The sequence below is a fragment of the Lepisma saccharinum genome, chromosome 25, assembly GCF_977018435.1.
Source record: "Lepisma saccharinum chromosome 25, izLepSacc3.1, whole genome shotgun sequence".
Lineage (NCBI taxonomy): Eukaryota > Metazoa > Arthropoda > Insecta > Zygentoma > Lepismatidae > Lepisma > Lepisma saccharinum.
This window is the reverse complement of record NC_139253.1, coordinates 26,309,215-26,330,319: the sequence shown is the minus strand read 5'-3', so window position 1 is coordinate 26,330,319 and position 21,105 is coordinate 26,309,215. Positions and strand designations below refer to the sequence as shown.

The 21,105-nt window shown below is 40.2% G+C and overlaps 1 protein-coding gene across 3 annotated transcripts in view; it reads left to right on the top strand.

Annotated features, from left to right (window-relative positions):
* LOC145978505 (limbic system-associated membrane protein) overlaps window positions 1-21,105 on the top strand; it is a 706,857-nt gene that overhangs the window by 539,844 nt on the left and 145,908 nt on the right. For all 3 annotated transcript variants that reach the window (XM_083111131.1, XM_083111130.1, XM_083111129.1), the window contains exon 5: window positions 1,873-2,023. In XM_083111131.1, coding sequence (XP_082967257.1) covers window positions 1,873-2,023 — 151 coding nt within the window. The remainder of the gene's footprint in view (window positions 1-1,872; window positions 2,024-21,105) is intronic.

The window sequence follows — 21,105 nt, the reverse complement described above, 5'->3', positions numbered from 1 at the left end:
GAGTTGCCTGGAAACGGGGGAGATCGTTAGAAAGCATTCCTGGATGATAATTGGATAGAAAAACAACGCAAGTCGAGCTACTTCTAATAACCAAACGCAGGATGCTTTGCCTTCTTGCTCTTGGATGTTCTCCGATTATTTTTCTTTTAAATTAAGATAATTAACAGACTCAACTAACGATGAGTAGAATCGTGCTGAGTTATTAACGAGTTGTCATCGACTTGTCGAAGCTTTCGTTGAAAATTGTTTCTTGTGCTTACTTTCAATTAGGATAAAAATGTATTCGTTTCTTTAACGTGGTATTATTGATACAATTTATAATTATGTAATGAGGTCAGTGTCGGCGATTACGGGAGTTGAAGGGGGCACTTTCGCTCCTGTACTATATTAACCTTATATACCAAGGGATAGTAAACTGTCCTTGCCCCCCCCCCCCCCCCCAAGTTTTGGAACTCAATCACCGCCACTGAGTGAGGTACGTAAATTAGTTTTCTTAAGTGTTTCTAGAAATTGGTGCTTTTCCACTAGCTTGCTCTAGTATGAAGCAGTTATAAAATGTTTGTACAAATAGGCTAATCTAGGGATCCAGGGTTCGAATTCTGGTCTGCGCATGGGTGTTCTCTGTGAGTGTCCCATCATCAGTTTAATTATGTCATCACTCTTCCTCATCATCGTGATTATCCAAAAGTGACAGAAAAGCAAAACGAAAGAAAATCAATCAATCAGGCTGATCTGAAGTTAGTTCACTAGGATAGGTGGGATCAGAAGTAAGTGTGTTTCAAGACATAACATTTGATTGAACATTCTTTTATTTTTTTCAAATTATGAAAGTCATTATTTAACTATTTCTTCGTTTCCATGATTTTTTTATTGAGATGTTTAATGTCGCATGTTTCTACTGTTATCGTCAACTCCTCTTCCTCGTGATACACCGTGTAAACTTGATTTTGCAGGGAATGAGGCTCTGGCGACTGAATCCACAACCAGTACAATTATTTGCGTGTTTTGTATTGTCTTATGTTCTTTTCTGTGCTAGGTGTCCCTATAGAGATTATAATTTTAGTGTAAGTAAAGTGTTATTGATTTTATTCTTGTTAATAAATTCACTTTGCATGATAAGTTTTTTTTTTTTTTTTTTAAATCTCGTTTTAATTTGTTGACTCCTAAGTTTAATTGTTAATAAGGGGCTTGCCGTTGTATTTGTGGTGGGTGCAAATAACCGGAAGTCCTGATGCTTCCCTGAAAATTTTAAATTCAATCAATCGATTCTGTTGTGAAGTTAAGACATCTGCTAACAGTATGACCATCTGACCGAACAGATTTCATCAGGACTAATATCGCAAAATTAACGACGAATTTAGCAAACCCTTAAGTCGTTGACTCTAACAGCTTAACAAATTAAAACTTTCAAGCAATTTAGGTTCAACGCGTTTATAATTATCAATTATATTTTTTGCAACATGCTTAAATACTAAAATTATTCAGAACTTGCATGCATCTCTTGTCTTCAGTGTCGACATTGAAGCAGGGCTGGGGTGGGTCATGACCTCACATAAAAGTTGCCCACTCCTTCTTAGATATAACTACATATTTTAAGTGTAGTGGTATCATCACTACCACATACAAATTTTCGGTATTAACTTTCAAACTACCACTATACACTCTCCCGAAGTACCCCCTTTTAAAACTTCCCTGGTGTCGCCACTGACTGCCCTCAACATTCAAACACAGACGGTATGAACAGCTTGAACCATCTACTCATTGGGTATCTTGGGAACTCAATTTGACTTCTCAGACATGGAAAAACTAACAAAGCTTGATTTTAGGTTTATTTCTCTTGTTCGCCTGTCTAAAACGTCTTCCTCTCGACAGAACAACCTGCTGCCGAGCGGAGACAAAAGTGTGGACGGATTCTCCTTGAATATTCCTGACGCCAACCGTCACCACGCAGGGATCTACCAGTGCACGGCGTCGAATGGTGTTGGGAACCCCGTCACGCAAGAAATCCAACTTCAAGTCCTGTGTAAGTACAAATAAACCTTTTCTTGAATTTGGACGTCTTGTATTTTTAGTGTCTGCATCTCTGAAGCTTGGGATTTTATCCTATATTCTCGGAATTTCCATTTTCTAAGCGTTTTTGTTGAATTTGACTTTCAGCTGTTTCTTGAGGATACTCTTAATCTCTGAAATGTAAACCAAAAGTGTTCATATTTAGAATTGTGAATGAAGACGTTTGTCTTATTTTGTTCTATACTCCGTCCCAGCTAACTGTGGAGCAGGCAAACGAAAACAAGTCTCTGCGCAAGTAGTGACGCGAGATGGCTCCACCAATGAACACGTGAGAGGAAGGGAATTGCGTGGAGTGGGGGAAAGCGACTGAAATTACCAGCCTTCCCAGCAGCGTGTACTGCTTCGCTCTGGCCAATAGATTTCCTTCGCTTCTATGACGCTATGCGCGGCCTTGCTCCACAGTTAGCTAGAACAGGGTATAGACTAACTTCAAGACACCTCCTCGTTTGTCCACAGTAAGAAATACACATAACTTATCTATAAAAAATGATTTATTACACCAGAACAAAGCGCACTTTAATTTTGACTGAGACGAAATTTTCAAATATCTCACATTTTAAATCTGTGAGGTCTCTAGTAACAATTGATACAGGTACGCTTAATTAAACGGTAACGATATAGACATTTGGACATGTTGCGTAAACCAAAATTACTTATCGAGTCTTACCAAGCAAACGTCTGCCTGATTATATGTAGGTCATACATTGTGTTTGTTGTAATTGCAAATTAATGGCGGCTGTGAACTTGCGCAACGTGGTTTCATACATTCAGGATAAAATTACCTTTTCCCACGGTCAGAGCATCTTAACGAGGCATCAAAGACCAGAACGTTGAGAAAAGTTGTTAGTCGTAATGGTTTCTATACATTACAGCATATGTTACTAATATTATATACGTACGTACGTATTAACGTGATGGGAACGAGGTGGTTGTTTATAAAGAAAAACAAGGACGATACAGTCCTCACGCAAGAGACGAGACTGACTTGATATCACGCCTACACTAAACAGTTGCTTAAAATTTACATTTTCAAAGTTTTTTTCAGAGATTCCGGGCCAAGAATACATTACTAAATAGTCTAAGGTGCCTTATCCTGTAATTTTTAAGATTCGAGTAGCCGACCTCGTTGAATGAGTGGTTAGCACAGCACGCTACGACGCCTAGGTTCGAATTCCGGCCTCGTCATAGGTGTTCTTTGGTAGTGTCCCATTATCTATTTCATCAAATAATATCGCTCATTCTCATAGTCGCGATTAGCCGAAAGGGGCAGAAAAGCGAAGCTAAATAACAAGAATCACGTATCACAAAACTCGAGTAGTTAAAAATGAAGGGAAATCGATAAGTAGCATGTCCTCGCGTTATGGGTGGCATGCCGATATACACAGAATCATCAGCCATACTTGTTGGTTGAAGGGATTTTTTCTAGATCCCACTTCTGCTACATGATGGCGTGGTAGACACTAAGTAACACCAAAAGAGTTCAGTTTTATGCCTGAATCACACGATGCTAGGTATCCTGTTGGCTTTTCCAGTTGGACTTGAACTTGTTGTGTGGTACTGGCTCATCTGCTAATTTCTGTCTCGCACGATACTTGGTGATTACTTGTCGGTACTTGTGTTCCCATAATACATTGCGCAGAGCAGACAGGCTAAAAAGATGGACGAGCGATTTGAAGAACGCTATAGAAGCATGCCTATTGCTGTTATTAAAAATGGAAATAATTAAAAGAAAAATATGGGTTAGAAATTGGCTCGAAAGAAAATATGTAAATCAATACGTACTGCACAAGCTTTTTAATGAACTCTGTTATACATATTCAAAAATCAGATTCGCAGGATTTATTCATAAGAAAAATATTTTGTTCAACTAAATATGTCAAACATTCAATACACTTGTAATAATAATAATAATAATAATAGTAATAATAATAATAATGATTTTCATTATCGGCTAATCACATTTGTCGCGTACAAATCTCATCGCTTCGCATAAATTCCTAAATAATAATGAACACGAATGCACATCATCTCTGTTACGTTTTCTTTCTTCGAACAGCGAACACGACCAGCACACGGAAACCACAGACAAAAAACTCTCCTTTGCCAAACTCACAGTTTATCTTTACACCGTTCCATAGAATCCAGCAGAGAATTCCAGTTGCAATTAGAACACGGCCTCGTCAAAACCAGTCAAGCACCCAGCCAGGCGACCATGATTTCCAGCCAGGTAACCAGTCCAGCGCTAACTAGGGCATTTCCACTGGAAATACAGTTCCGTGTGGTTCGGCCTTTAGCCAAAATATCACAATTCTACATCCCTTTCCCAACTTTTCAGGCTGAAAATAAACGCGTGAAAAAGTGTTTCCTCGAAATTGTCGCACCCTAATGCATTGAACAGAATAGAGGTTTCCTGCAATGAAATTGCTCTCCCCTTGCGACCCCTTATCAACGCTGTCCTATACATGTCGACTGCCTGCACATAATCATATTGGTATTGGCAACATGTCCCCGTCCCCGTAAGTAGCGCTTATTATGCAGGAGATTACTAAGCGATTATCGGAAACAAGGCATGTTGAATGGGGTGAGTGCCACAGCATAACAGTTCAGCCGCCTGCTGGGTGAAAATTGTTATTGCGTATTGGCAATCGCTATTGTGTCAAAACCATCTGCATGTGAATCGGTGCAATACAGATGGGAGGAAATTATTTAATAGTTCTTAAAGGGTTCTTAGTGAATGTAATTGTAAGTATGGTGGTTGTGAGTTCGATTGCTTTAACTGAGAAATGAAGTATAATTTTTGAGTCCTACGCTGCAAAAAATCCTGATATGACAACGTTTCTTCTTTACTCTTTTGTATTTAAGCCAGTGTATCTCAAGCGCGGGCGCTGTCCGCTAACGGATCGCGATAGATGTATTAGTTCCAGTGGTTGAAAACTACTCTGTCCATGGAATCTGTGGAGCAAGTCCGCGCATTAAGGTAGAGAAGGAGAGCGAGAGGAGCAAAGCAGTACGCGTTCCTGTTAACGGCTGGTAGCTGCAGCCATATTTTCCTCTCTCGAGTAACCACTTGCGCAGACACTTGTTTCCGTTCGCTTGGTCCAGAAATTAACGGAATAGAGTACACCTATTTTTATACTTGTCAACAAGGCTGAGCATAAGCTGTGTTCGAATATCCTGGGTCAGGCACGGAACACGTTTAATTTTGTTCTTCATTGTTGTGTGTTGACGTAGAGAAATTACTCGCACAAAAAACAAAAATGCAAAAATAAATAAATAAAAATGAAAGCATTTTTCTTCGGTTTTTTCCCTGAAATTTTGAAATAATGCATTACCTGAAACGTGGCGAGTCTTGCCTGATTCTCTCATTCTTTCGTATTCAGTGTCGCCATCTTCCATGGGCAGTGGAGCATTCAATGTTGGTGGGTGAGGATTTATGAGATTTTTTGTGAACTTGCAATTCAAATGTTTTGAGTCCACCGAATGATTTTTAAAAGTTGGCACCACTGTTCGTATTCGTTACTTTAATTAGACAATTTGTAGAAATACACATTCGTATAAAACTTGTGAGAAAAGCTAGGCACAGCCATGCGGAGAAATATGTAGTAACTAGCTGTAGAAAAGAGTTTGTTGTAGATCGAAAGCTGAAATACGATACCCTGAATTCTACTTATTTAATTTTGTACGTGTAGCACATTTTTGCTTCTAATTATACTCGGTGACATTGTATGTGCATCAAGAGATTTATACAATCGTTCGTACCATGTGAATTATTAATCAAATAATTTAAACCTGGGCTGAAATGTCCACAGGGAATCAATTCTGGAAACCAACCAGGTGTAACTAATATGTAACATGCGTGGTGACACGCAACAAAAGATGTGGCCAAACATATGAAGATTCGCGCAATGATCTCTCACATGTGTGCACAAAACAGTCTGTGAGGAAGCGTTATTAACACCTGCGACAGTGCTGCATACGTGTACGCACATCGAGGACAAATATTCAACTCCCTCGTGGCTTCCGGGTAAATAGATATGGTTCAGCTTTATAACCTCGTGTCAAAGGGGTAAATCTGTTGTGGGGGAGTTTATTTAAAAGAGAATCGCATGATTTAACATGCACAGTTAACATTTTTTTTTATTGTCAATTTTCATGGCAGCTGATTTGCAATTAACAATGAGTACAGGTGCGATCAAAAAGTATCGGGCCTTATTAATTGTAAACTAGATGTCGCTCCTCGCGTTTGGTGAGATGTGAGTTGCATCCTATTGCGCATGCGTGGTTCTCCACGGCACGGTATGTCGGCTCAGTCTGTTTCAGGCGGCCGTTGCTCTCTTTGAAATTTGCATTCTTTCACCTTGGGAGAGAAATTCGTTCCCAAGTCGCTGAAGAAAGACCAACTGATCTATGGGAATACTGAGTTAAACAGCTTTTCCTACAATCATGCATTCCCTGTTTCTTAGCACTCTATATACATTCCACACAAAATAATATCAATACATCGATTGTATCGAAACAAACAAGTAAACAAACTATGCACATTACGAAGGCTGTGTTAAATCTGCAAATTGTTGTCGAAAACCTTTCCGAATCATTAACACGCTTCATACGAAAATTCGTTTCCAGAAGGCAAAAAGTAAATAAAAAGTACTTTCGGTATTCCCAGGTCCGCTCCTGATACGTGACGGAGATGTGTGGAGAAAGCATTCATTTCTGTAGTACTAATCGCGGTCTTGACGTCATGTAAGTGGAATAGTTTCCGTTCCTGAACTGTCCATATGTAGTATGGAAAAAATGATTGTGTCTTATGTAGATCATTAATAGGCCTAAGATTCCACAAGTTCAAAAAGCAGATGCGTTGAATGGTATAGCTTTACAACACGATATCCATCCGCGTAAAATCTCTGTAGTGCTTCCATTGGAATAACCAAAGGATTTTCCAAATCCCATGTTGTCTACTTTGACTTCATTCTGAAAGAGGACAGATAGTAGACTATGAAGGAATTTCCATAGAATGTTGTTCTGTGTACAGGAATCGTGAAATTTGTTTTTTGACTAAGGTTAATTTGTTTTTTTCTTCCTGTACGGGGCAATTTGATCATATAAATATTTTGGTTCCTTATTGTTCAGAATCCTGTACAATAACGACAATGCCAAAAATGTTCTCCTATTTTTAACGTTTAACCAATGAAGTGCCTGTAAGCACGGGGAAATATGCTCTCTTCTTTTGACATTCAGTATAAATCTTATGCAACTGTTTTGAAGTTTTTGTAGCTTGTAATTTAGGGTACTGTTGATATTCATAAATACGGGGAAAGCATAATCAATTTTTGGCATTACAATTGTGTTGACTAGGTGAGTTTTCGTTTCTTTGCTTAGCATATGTTTGAATGGAAAAAGTTATTTCAGTTTGGCTATCGAGTTTTTAATTATGTGTGTGACATGAGAACCTCAGTGTAGATTCTCGTCCAATATTATGCCGAGGTTGCGTGCTGTTTTTACTTTCTGTATTTTGGAATTATTCAGTGTAGGGAGAGGGAGTTTTAATTGTTGGAATAAACAACATAATAACCAATAATAAAGGTTGGATAAATTATTTTGCTTTAAACAGTCTCAATTACAATTCTAAATTCAGCGTCAAACATGCAGTGGAAAAAATTGAATTTGCCATTGAAACGAGCGACGTTTGGACCCATGGTCACACTGAAAATACGGTTTTATCCAGAAAGCGGGAAAGCCTTGTGGAACCTCCAAGGCGACCTCATCCGAAAAAGAAGAACCCTGGTTTAAGATTCAGCGAGCGTTCCCTAATAGTGTAAGTTCTTGGTAAACTGCCCTTAAAGTGTTGACTTGTAGCTTCCGCTAATTGTAGCAGAATCTGCGGGTTATTTTTCAAGCGCGGGGGGTTGGAGGAAGAGGGGAGGTTGATGTACTTGAGACAGCAAGAACGTGGAGGGGAAATTCGATCAGATACCATAAGAGGGCAAGGCCTGGATCGACCAATAGTAATCAGGGCCGAGCTTGTTAGCGCGGACGAAGAAGCCAGTTCCTCCATATACCCTTTCGGCCTGTTCACGTCCTTAGTTGGAGCTGTGAACCATAATTGGGCCAGTTCCCGTTTCAGGAAGAAGGGAAGAAAGGATCGAAAACAAGAAGGAAAACTGAACGGGAGAGAAACTGGGACCTTTTTCTTTTCTCTCTCCCGGGCGAGGTCAACAGAGCGTATTGTGCGACAGGAAAAGCTTCCAAAATTGGTCCAAGGGTCCTTAGAAATCCTCGAGGACCCGAGTGAGTTTCATGGCTCGTTTTGGATGCTCATCATTGCCAGCCCGCAAAGTATTTTCTGTTTGAGGATCTCTATAAATGTTTCGTATTCAGCTTGTTCAAATGTACGCAACAAAATTTAATTTGCTGCTGTTTTTTTGGTTAATCGCACCGACGAGGATGGAATCAATGAACGACCATATCAAAGAAACCATCCCTTTGGCTCCCAACTCAGGCGCACAAAAGATAAAAGAAAGCACCGCCTCCGTGGCATAGAGCATTGAGTACTCGCCGTCTTTCCACCCAAGGTTCTAAAATTCTTCCGCCCAGAGTTTGGACTTGGAAATTCTATTTTTGCCTTTTCTGTCGAAAGTTAGGGAGGGTCACGTGAACCGCTGAACCAATCGGCTTTGACCAGTTGCCGTGGTGAGGGGGACTTCTCGTGGTATTCTGCGTTGCCAAGTGTATGCCTGACAGCAAAAGTTCGGCGTTATTGTGCGGTTTGTTTGTGCTTTTTTTTTTTTTTCGTATCTGTGATTTTTACTGAAAGATGATGAGCCTAACGCGAATACAACGGCGAAATCGGAAGAAAAAAAAAAGTTGTCGGGCGTGGTATTCCTCTGCGTGGCCAGACTCGTGGATTAGTATGTGCAGTGCGAGTTTATTTTGAAAATGAAAGAGATAATAATGGCCCCTTGATTCCGTTTTAAAAAAAAATGATTGGGAGAACAGCAGCTGCTCTGGGAATTATCAGAACGTCCGTGATGTCCATCGGGAAGGAAAAGTCCCGCTTAATGGACACAGACGCATCATAACATGCTATAGTACCACTGGAGTAAGCAGGATTTTATTTCGGAGGGTTGGAATTGTAAATGTGGATGTTACAAAGTTGCATTTTTTCCCGTGGGGCAGAATAAGTAATAAAACATTTCATAATTATTAGAGTTGAACGGATATCCACACCCATGCTGATTCTCTTACCTATCTCACCGATACCCTTGTTTGAAAATGACGCGTATTAATTAAGAGCTGTTCAAAATATTGACAAATATTAGTGTGTAAGTAAATACTTCCAATTGTGTGTATCAATTTATTAGGGTTGTGCTTTAAACGTAAGAATTACATCAAATTCTGAAAATACTATTACGTAATCACAAAATACACTTTTCCATACAACATTGGTTCAAAATAACGGAAACTTGGAATTATGCATAAATTCAAGGACACCCTGAAAGTGCTTGCAGCATATTTGCAAGCCTCGCGAAAGATTAAAATGTTGGAATAGTATCGCCCGGTGTCGGTAAATATAATCCAACCGATATCTTCCGATACTGATACCACGGTTAAAAGTGGTTTAAAGACAAAAATGATATTTGGGAGGTTGATTTAATTATATTAAAATGGCATTGCAAAAGAGGCCTAAAGGTGGAAATGAACGTGTGTTTGCTATAATAATTTTCCTCAACAAACGAGAACATTTCACGAAATGTACACCATGCATAACTTAACTTACTGTGCCATGGCAATTAAATAATATGTAGATATTGCAAGTCACATGTGAATGGGGCATTGCAAACAAGAAATCTACTGTTTCCAAATAATCACTGACAAAAAAAGAAGGCACGTAAAATGTTTACCAGTATGATGACCGTTCATGCATATGTTTCTGACGTTTCTGAATGGTTGTGTTTTTGTTTCGTACAAATATTTATCAAAGAAAAAATATGTATAATACAATACGATATTTTATATTTGATTTATCATAAATGGTAAAAAGGACAAGTACACTGTTAGACAGTATCCTCAAAACTTGTACGAACGTACCGTGCAAAGAATAATTTCCGAATGCGTGGTACTGTGTTTTAGAAACAAATATGCATACTTTTACAATGTTCATGCACGAAACTATATTACCAGAAACAGCTTAGGATTAAGCTTTTTTCTTAATAAAACATACATGTGTAGTACGGGACTTTACATTATGTTTGGTTATTCATTATGTGATGAAATTGTAGTCATTCAGAAAATGTACCTTGTACATGGAACGGTTGATTAATATGATATTTGACATTTGATTTATCAAAAACTGGTAAAAAACAAGTGCACTTCCAATCAATTTACAATTCACTATTTGATATCGCTGTGTAGACAACAATGAAATTAATATAAACTATAAAGGATGGATAATATTGAGTAATCGGAACTCGACGTGCCATTTTAACTGGCGAGCAAAACGAAATATGCCACGAGAAGTAACTGGACCCTAAAATTTGATTGCAGTGCAGATGTTCATAAGAACAGTCTCCACAATACCCTAGATAGAATTCTAACCCTCCGCAATAATTCCGAGTTTTCGGCTCATCGCCCCCCCCCCCTCCCACCCTCGAGAGAGTCCACCCCCAAAAAGGCCAAGCACGGCGAAGTCGGTTGCCGCGGTGTAGCAAGCGAATGCGTGGGTCTCCGCCTCCCTGCCTCTGCCTGAAATGCGAGCGAGCGAAGGGTGCATGTTGACAGGAAAAGATGTCCTGTACGACTGGACAAAAAAAATCAGAGTCTCAGACGTTTGGCAACACCGCTTTTCCCGCCTTCCCACTAGCACAACTGAGGACGAAAAGTCAGGGTTTCCTCAAGTCCAAACTCTAGCCGGAGCGACTTTAGGTTGAAGTGTGAGCCTTACATGTGTGCGTGTTCCATCATCAAATCATTATTCATCCTCATACATGTTGCAACGATCCTGCGAGATCGCCACAAGTTACGCATTTGTTCTTTTTATTGTCATTGTTGAATAGCATTGTACGTATAATCTTATCTATTGTGTTATCGCTTCTGCATAGGAATTCACTGCTATGCTTGGTAGAGAACGTAGTTCTACCATATCTCACTAGAGAGCGTTATTGTTATAATAGTTCATTATTAACCTGTATAGATGGCACCTCATGTTAAGCAGCGCTCTCGTAGTCCACGAGAATCCACTAGAGGCGCTGGCGCTGCGCTCGGAATTGTATATAAGCAGCGACGCTGCCCCGGCCAGGAGTTCTGTGTTGACTCATCGGCGACTAATGGTCGAGCTCTGCTCCCGCAAATAGCCCAGCATTGCAAGCACACGGGTGCTTAGGGATAAAAGAGGGCTTCTTACAGTGTGGCCTACTCTGGTAGATTATACGAGAGGTAGCAATATTTCTCGGTCTACCGGGTAGAATATACGCATTGTTTCAAGCTCAACCTCCTACAGTGTGGCCTGCCTGTAGAACAGAAACGTACTCCTTGTGCGGCCTACAGGTAGATTATACGCATTGTATTGGGTTACGGTTTAGCTCGTGGACATATTTACTGTTCGGAGACGGCCTACTAGTAGATTATACGAAGGGTATCCGTATTCTTTGGCCTACTAGTAGATTATACATTTCACAACAGTCGATGCAGAAATGACGTCATCTTTTGGCCTACTGTGGTAGATTATACGAGCGATAGCAATATTTCTTGGCCTACCAGGTAGATTATACGAAGGGTGATGTTCATCGTTAGTTAATTTTTCATTGAGGGAAAAATGAGCAGTGTTTTATTACTGCCTTCAGCTTAGCATTATTCAAGTAATTAATTAAAGTAAATAAAGTTTAACTAAGCATTATCCTTTGTAAGCCTATAGTAAATTTCCGTTGCTTTGATGATATTACTCTTTACTAGGAAAGCAGATTTAAATGTTCCTTGAGTCGTTTAAGTAATGCCCTATTGTCCCCAAGTCAGCACAAAGGCGACCCAATGCCATAAAGAAAAATAAGGTCCTTTATTCCCCACTTGAGAAAAATTGAATGGTCCCTGTCCTCCCTCTCCAAGACTTCTGCAGAGGAGATTCGAACCTGGAACTTCAAGAACGACAAAAGTGCAGTAAAATCTTATCAGGAGATATTGTGACTTTGTTTTGTGCGGATATCTAATTTCACCCCAGTGTAATAAACTGTTTACGTCGACGCTAACTTTCATTATATATATGTACCCGAACCCTGAGTGTATAAGAACCTCATATCCCCGGCTAGAAAAGAGCTACCATCATGGGTAAAACTGAATAATGTTCCCCGTCACAACGTCGAACCCGGTACGTTGCAGTCAAGTACTATTCTGAGAAACCGCAACTGCAACGTTGTGCCGTGAGGGTGTATTGTGTAGGTGTGGATCGAACCCGAGGGGCGTTTCAATGTAATAGCCTAAAAGAAGACCGAAAAGTACATTCAAGAAGCTAAGGAAACGAAAGAAGATATGCCTAGATAATTCTGACCAACTTCTTCATAGTGTTTCCGATAATATAAGAAAGCTTTCAAAAACAAATCTTTTTAGGAAATAGTACAAATGGTGCTAAAATATTATAGCGTCAGCATGCTATGTGAATAGTAAATAGCATGCTGTACTAATGATACTATTTCTGAAACATGATGCACCAATTGTTCATTGATTGGTTGATTGATTTGCATTATTTTGCTTTCCTTTTCCGCCACTTTCGGCTAATCGCGAAGATAAGAATGAATGATGATGAGATGAATGAAAGACGATGGCAAACACACATGGACACCCGCAACAGGATTATATTGATTGTGAGTTCAGGCGCCAGAGCCTCGTTGGCCTGCAGTTACCGGGTTTTGCTACGTGGAAATGAGGTTGACTTTTAACACGCAATGAATGTAAAGAAACACATCGAATTATCACCAAGGGATATTCTACTACTATATCGTGTAACAATTTTAAATAATCTTTATTAGAAACTATTATATTTATTATATTGCTATTGCAAATGTCAGTACACGCCTGGATCTCCAGAGTTGTAATAATGCAAGCTTTTCCACCAGTTCCGTCATCCTCACATGTTCTAGACAGCGTGTGTGGACACACAAGGTTCTTGCTCGGAGCACTTCCAGTTAAAAATTGGTCGTTTGTAGGCGCGAGTCGACTTTAAGAACAAGGTATAGTTTCTGAAACTATGGCATCAGCCCTCCCGAAAATTTATCCAATAAAATTAAAAGTTGAACCGGAAAAGACCGAGAAAGAACATACCATTATCTGTAAATTAGGAAACTTGCACGATTGTTCAGTGTTACCTGCAACATTTTGTCCGTTCAAACTGTGGAGCGCAAAGTATGAGAAGAGGTGATAATCCTCAGCCTGTCCTCTTGTTCTTTTCTCCATCTCCTCCGGGAATAAATGCAGACCGGGAGAGGCCGGCAGGTGGAGGAAATGGTATCTCGGAGAGCGACTGAGATAGCCACATTGCAATGAGCTCACGTTCAGGCTGTACCGTTCCCTCCCTAGAGCACTGAAAGTGACGAAAATTGGATCTCAGCATCCAGTTTGGAGCCGAGGAACTGGAGAGTGGGAGTCTTCTTCTCTACTTCAAGAGGGAGAGGAGAGAATGGAGATTTTTTGGTGATCAGCAACAGTCTCGCTCTCCCAGTTCTTTTTTTTCCCCTTCTTTTCTTTTTCTTGATACCCATCCACAGTGTCTATATTTTTACAATAATGTGCGTTACATTGTCCTGTAGCTTCAAGATAGCTTATACGTTGCCTAAGATTTACTAAACCCCGCCCGTGCTATGGATTTGGTAAAATTTAACACGAAACCAGTCGACGGGCCTAGAATGCGCCAGGTTATAACTTCCTGCGATGCGTGGGAGGAGCCAGCCCTTTTACGTCACACTAACCATGCGTAGTGGCATGCGCCATAGCTTTCTACGCTTGCGCAGAAATAACCTAGTTGTTGTATGGAAGGATCCATCTCGGACGCGACTCGCATCGAAGTTACTTTCAACAGACTCGTAGTAGTTTACAACAGCATAGAAATTTTACTGCGAAAGAGCGTACGGTTTAATTGAATATGTTCCTGTACGTCATCAACGTGAATCTGTTTTTATAGTGCAAATGGTTCATTGTAGATGTGTAGTTTTGAAACTTTTTTTTCACAATTATGCGTAAATTGACTCTAAATATCCTCGTAACATCTCGTCAAAACGAACCAAGTAATTATTATGAGTAAACAATGTGACATTAATTACAATTTAATACAAACTAACATTTAAATTTAATTCAGCTAGGCAAAACAGGATATTCATTATTTCTGCGTGCAAGTAAACATTTTGAATTCAGAAGATTGTTGAAAAACAGTAATCAAAGCAATATAAACATCACAGTACATTTCATATTTAGTGATGTTAATACTCACAAAAACACAAATGTATAATTGTATAAGCATGCATTTTTTAACATGCGTAATTGAAGGACGACAAGAATTTATGAACGATGGAACACCCATCCTACCTGCTAAGCAATGAGAACGGTCGTGATTCGAACACTCAGTCTATGCCAGGGATCCTGTTATTTTATTTTTTCGTTATTCCAGACAAAATTTAGTGTCATCGACTTTGCTTTAGCCAAAACTTGTGTAGTGTAGTGTATTAGAAATAACGATTAACCATGTTTTCTGAGGACTTTCTGGTCGTGTTTATGTATGAGGGACCTAGTACGTATTTGAAAAGCAAATGCAAGTACAAAGACATTCTGTATTTTCAAAGCTAAGGATCATAGAATTCTTTTTCATTTATACATCTTCATTACAAGCAAACCCGTTATATTCGCAGACTATGATTAGCATAATATTCCATGCGACACAACAAGTGTGTTCGCAAGAATATTTCCCATTTGCGACAACAACGAAATATCAGCATTTGGTTGGAAAAGGGAAAGATGCTTGCAAGACGAAATGGCTTCAGGCAAGGTAAGGTGGAAATGATATTGATCCAGGGACCATCTCATGAAATTTTGATGCAGAATTCTAAATTCGGTATATCTGATACGTTTGTCATCTCTGGTTCGTTCCTTGAAACGGGAAGACAAAAGGAAATGGGAAAGATGGGTCGAGATGAAGAGACGTTATCTAGCATTGTTTATGAATAGCGTGCAACATGGAGAGGATGGGGAAACATTGGGAGATACATCTCGCAAACAATGGGGAGTATCAGTTGCTGTGTTAATATTGGAGGAGTTATGCCAGCGGTAACTGAAAAGGTAAGGAGTGGAGGTGCAAGAGATGGTGTCAGAAGGAAATGAAAGATTGAAACCGTATGATCGTAAGGTTGAGATATGCAAGATGTTGTCCGTCAGTTGTGTTTTGGAAATGTTGTCCAACATCTGTTAAACTTTGTGGGTTCACGAAGGAAGTATCGTTGTAAAGTCGCGAACACTTCTGGGTTGTAACAACCCTGTTAATTTTCTATGTGCAACCCAAAAGTGTTCGTGACTGTACTACACAAGTGCAGATTCAATGTTTGTGTGTGTGTGGTCTTGTGTCGGGTTTGCTTTAATTTTTATATCTGAATATACTAGCATTCTATTTATAAGTGTTTTATTTAGAATGTTATTACTGGGAGGATATAATTTTTCTTATTTATTTTATTTGAAGTTTTATTTTTTTGGGGTTTATTTATATTTGTGTTCGTGGTACTTTACTCCGATTTCGTTATGATAAGTTAATATATTTGGCTTGAAAGAGATTTCTTCCCCTTTCTCTTATTTTTATTTAACTACAGTTTGAGAAATCTTCTTATACATTTTAATTGCTTCTAAGATATAATAAGTTGACAAAACTTACTCTCTACATACTCAGATCTCATGTGTTTCAAGGAAATCATCTGCAGTAGCATTACCAAAGAAAACTCAAGAAGGTCCTCAAATTTACGGTCACTTCGCTGATGTCCTCGGTTGGTGGTATGTGTATGATACACACATACACACCTTAGTAGTAATGGTATAGTGAGCAGGGGAAGAGTCTGATGCGCTAATTCTCTGCAATTTCATTCTGGATTCGAACGAGCAGTCTTGTTTGCTTGCAAAGTAAGCGAACAAAAGTTACTGGTTAAGTCTGAGGGAGAACTCACACCGAAACGACAAGCGACAAGCGATATACCGCTTTGGAACGATCCAATCGACAGCAACGCTTCACACCGTAGCGGTATGGCAGGCCCCAGAAACCTGCGTTCGATTGGTGAAGTCCTCAACCGACACAGTAATAGACTTGTTTCTTGGGACTAACCAAGAAGTCAGTTTTGTAAACTCTACTTTTTACAGGACCTCTCCGCTGGTGTAGTGGTAAAGTCGTCCCCTTGTAATCAAAGGTTTCCTGGTTCGATACCCGGTGGGAGATCATAATCTTTCGGATTCCACTTTAAACTGTTTGCCCAGTCTATACATAAAGTCGACTTAAGCAAAACCGAAACTCTCCTTTTCACAGACACTCTTCTATACTCTCCAAGTTTACCTCGAGAATGAGGATGGATGAAAGGATGTGACAGACACACATCCATGCACCCCTGAATGAAAACGTCTTAGCGACGTTGCTCTACGGCAACCATTTCGCGCGAAGTGAGGTTACTAACACTGATAAATTGGTACTGGAAAGGTACAAGGGGGGCTGGCAAGCACACTATGTGAACAAGTCTTGTCTGCTTATTACGTGGTTGTACCCTGCCAAGTGCATGATTACCGCAGAGGGTACCGTACGAACAATGATATAACGCTTCGCATTGATCATCCTGTCAGTATCTCACTTGAAGTATCCCGCTGAAGTTTCTCCTTCCCTTAAGAGCGGAAGTGGAATAAAAGTAGACACTGGGGAGAGGCTTGGAGATTGATGAGATGTCTTCTCTCGAGGCAGGTTGTTGCACAACTTGGTAAGCGTCAGTTTTCATTATGTTTTACACGTTCTCCGTTACCCATCTGCATTCTCTCGCAAGCTGAACAGGTGGTTGCTCTCCGCTGTGTACTTTACCTTGATGCCTTTCGACCAGAGTAGTGTTGGCGCGTATTTTTAAGCTAAATACACGTGTTGTATCTTTTTTTTGAATAGTGTGCAAGATGTAATTGCATATTCGCTCGTCAGTCAGTCTTCACGTTTATTCTAACAATTTGGTATTGACGCTCCTATGTTTCGAATTCTCGCCGTCTCTGAAGGGCAAGGTGTCCCGCTGTCCTCGGAAGTGCAAGGTGTCCCCGCCGTCCTCTGAAGTGCAAGGTGTCCCCGCCGTCCTCTGAAGTGCAAGTGTCCCCGCCGTCCTGTGAAGGACAAGGTGTCCTGCCGTCTCTGAAGGGCAAAGTGCCGGTCTCGTTTTGAACGCAGCCCTATTTTTTTCAGAGGTTACACGATAATTCTCAACAGTACATAAGACGTTTGAGTTAGCTTTCACAGAAATAAATTAAACTGCAATAGACACTTTAAGAGATGCCATTTCCCATGCAGTTAAGCCAGTTCCTACCGTATTGTATCTAGAATTATCACAATTTATAGGTCTTTAAACTTTGATAAGTATGGAATAGGTGATCATTGCAATTTACTTTCTACACTGGGAGACGTATTGGAAACAAGTTTAATGACATTTTATACCCCCAGAGAATTGTATTATTTTGTGGATAGAAAGAAAATGAAAGGAGAAAATGAAAAACAGACCATATATATGTAGGCAACCGTACACGAAATTGAGAAATGATGAAATACTGGACGTATTCACGGTCAGGACGCAAATAGACCAGAGTCAGGCCTTTTACCGAGCCCCACTGATGGCGTAGTGGTAACGTCGTCACCTTGTAATCGCGGGGTCCCGATTTGGATACGCGGTGGATGTACATTGTGGTTCGGATGACACTTTAGACTGTAGGTTCAGTCGCGATTCTTCTATCGGTGCATATAGTGGAATCAAATCTAAAACGAACACACCGAAATTGGTAATAAACAAGTCAAGATCGAGAGATACCATTCGTAGACTCTACATTTAGACTATTATAGTTTACGTACGCGTATGCTTGTCTCGGGTCTCGTCCCCTTGTAATCAAGGGGTCCCGGGTTCGATACCCGGTAGAGGCACAAGTGGTTCGGATCCCACATTAAACTCTAGGTCCAGTCCCGATTAGCTTTACTGTGCATAAAGTGGACTTAAAACAATAAATCAACGAAATCGAGATGTCTCGACCAATGAACGTGTGTGAGAAGAAGAAAGTGCGAGAAAAGCAAAATGCAACTGCAGCTACAATCTGTTAGCTGCAGGGCGTACTGCTTCGCTCTGCCAACTCGCTTTCTCCCCTTCTCTAACGTTGCGCGCGGCTTTGCTCCAAATTTTCCCGGGACAGACTATAGTTTATCACGCTTGGAGAAAAGTATAGGTCAGGTAATCTCAGTCTATCACAAAGTGTATACAAACTACTTTTTTTAAAAAATATCTATCGAATTCGTCTGTGCATGATATATTCGGGCGAGGCTTAAATGATGCGAAACTTGAAATTGCAAGGGTTCTAACAAGCGGATATACTCGCAGATGTTAAATGAATGCCGTTTGTGAGTCATTGAAGTGCAGGAGACTGTATTCGTACATATAATTTCTCGTCAAAGGCAGGGATTGTAATATCGGTCGTTCATAACGGCTGGACAGTGGTTGGAGGAGAAATGCAGGAAGATGAAATTCTGGACTCGGGTCGATAGGCTCTCCCAATCAAGAGGAAAGGGTTGGGGGGTTCTACCGTCAAAGGAGACGATGGTGGGGGATGTTGCAGACAGCTCACCTTAGAGGCGCTCCTAGGAAAGATGAAATGGAACGAATGAGACAAGATGTATGGAGGGAAAGAGAAAATAGTTTTGTGATGGAAATGGTGGCTAGTTGTTGCAAGTAACTAAGTTAGTTACATAATAAGTGCGTTATTGATACACCCGTTAGCGATGTAACTGGCTTACAGAAAGAGTGTGAAGAGAAAGGGACTCTTATTCGAGAGGTGGTGGTTCGAACCCGGACGCAAAGCATCCTGGCAGGTTTTTGCAACGATTTTATTTATTCAATCATTCTAGGCAAAAATGATGACGTCACAGACGTTTCCTGCCATCATCCCTCCTTAGTTCTAATCTTAACCTAACCGTAGTAATATGGTGTTTTGATTTGGTTTATTTTACTTCGCTTTCTCCCCACTTTTGGATAATCGTGAATATGAGGAGGATGAGTAATGATATGATGTTATTGATACAGGGACTCTCACAAAGATACCCAGACCGGGATTCGAACCCCGAACCCCTCCCGTCGTAGCGCGCTCTGATAACCACTCCGCCACGGAAATCGGCTAATGTGTGACTATAAATAAGCTAAGGGAAGGTCATGGATTTTCCTCCAGGTACTTCAGGCAAATGCTATCAGTTTCTCTCTTTGTGAATCTTTCTGCTACCAAACTTTTCCAATTCTTTATTTCAGTTTTATCTCTCGCTAACTCACTGCGCAATATATATATATATATGTGTGTATATTGTGTATGTGTGTGTGTGTGTGTGCGTGTGTGTGTGTATGTATGTATGTATGTATGTATGTATGTATGTATGTATGTATGTATGTATGTATGTACCTCATGGCTATTATTCTCTGCAGGATCATTCACGCCCCAACTATTGATTTTTAGTGAAATATTTGAAAATATTAACACACACATACGCGATTTCCAACGTTAAATCTCATAAATATTCCATTGTACCGAAGGATATGGTGCGAAGTTGTCAATCAGATAAAGCCGATTTAGTTAATGTAATATGGTGGTTTGACTGTGGACAATAGAATTTGCATACGGTGGGCTGGAAAAAAACAACTGAATTCCGTGAGTTGGATAATGTAATTATTTCCAGGTGTTTTGCACTAATGCCGAGGAGGAAACACGGGACACAAATAAAAATGGGAGAGAAGACGAACAGGAGAAACCAAAATGGCACCACGTGGGCGTCGATGCAATAAAAAAAAGAACAAAAACAAGAAACGATCGCTACCACCACGTCGAGGGCATTTATCAGGCAGTCCAATTGCGTCTGTCAATAACATTCCTTCTTTTCGGCAGGCGCTGTTTATATTGTAAAGGATCCATTCTCCGTGATGCCAGACCGTTTTGTTGGTGGGAGGGGGAAAGGGGGGGGTGAAGTAGCAGAAGTGTTGACCTGCCAACACTGCGTGTCTTCAGCGTGATAATAGCTTCCAGTCACGAGCCGCCGTCACGCCAGTGCCCAATAGCACGCCTCCTCCGGAAAGCCTGGAACATTTGACGTCCGTCATGTAAGGATCAAAAGTAATGGAGGTTCTTCGCGGGATATATTGACAGGCGTTTAATGAGGAGAGTGGTCAATTATGGCCGCGGTAAGCGGTTGCCATTATTGCTACTACTATCAATAGGATCCCTGGACCTTCAGCATCTATTTAGAGCTGTGTCAGGGACATGAGATGGAAATATAATTAGATTTAGATTGAAGGATACACATAGAAAACTAAATGCTTCATATCGATTGATGCACCAGAATGCATCGATTGATGCACTAAAGTGTGTTTTATGGCTTCTTCAAAGAATCAGATTCACATTTGATGCATTTGGGTGCATTTTTGTATGTCGTGAAAGAAACACCAAAGTGCATCAATTGATTCAAGTGAGGATTTATTTGAGTCGAGATGCACTTCAATGCATCAGTTGGATGTTCCTTGATGCACCTTCCTGCATCTTTTTCGATTATGCACTTAAACGTTTGGTCTGAGCTACAGGGTTTATGTAGCTCAAACCAAACGTTTTAAATGCATCATCAAAAAAGATGCATTCGGGCGCATCAAAATGCATCAAAACGCATCAACTGATGCATTGAAGTGCATCTCGACTGAAATAAATCCTTACTTGAATCAAATGATGCACTTTGATGTTTCTTTCACGACATACAAAAATGCACCCAAATGCATCAAA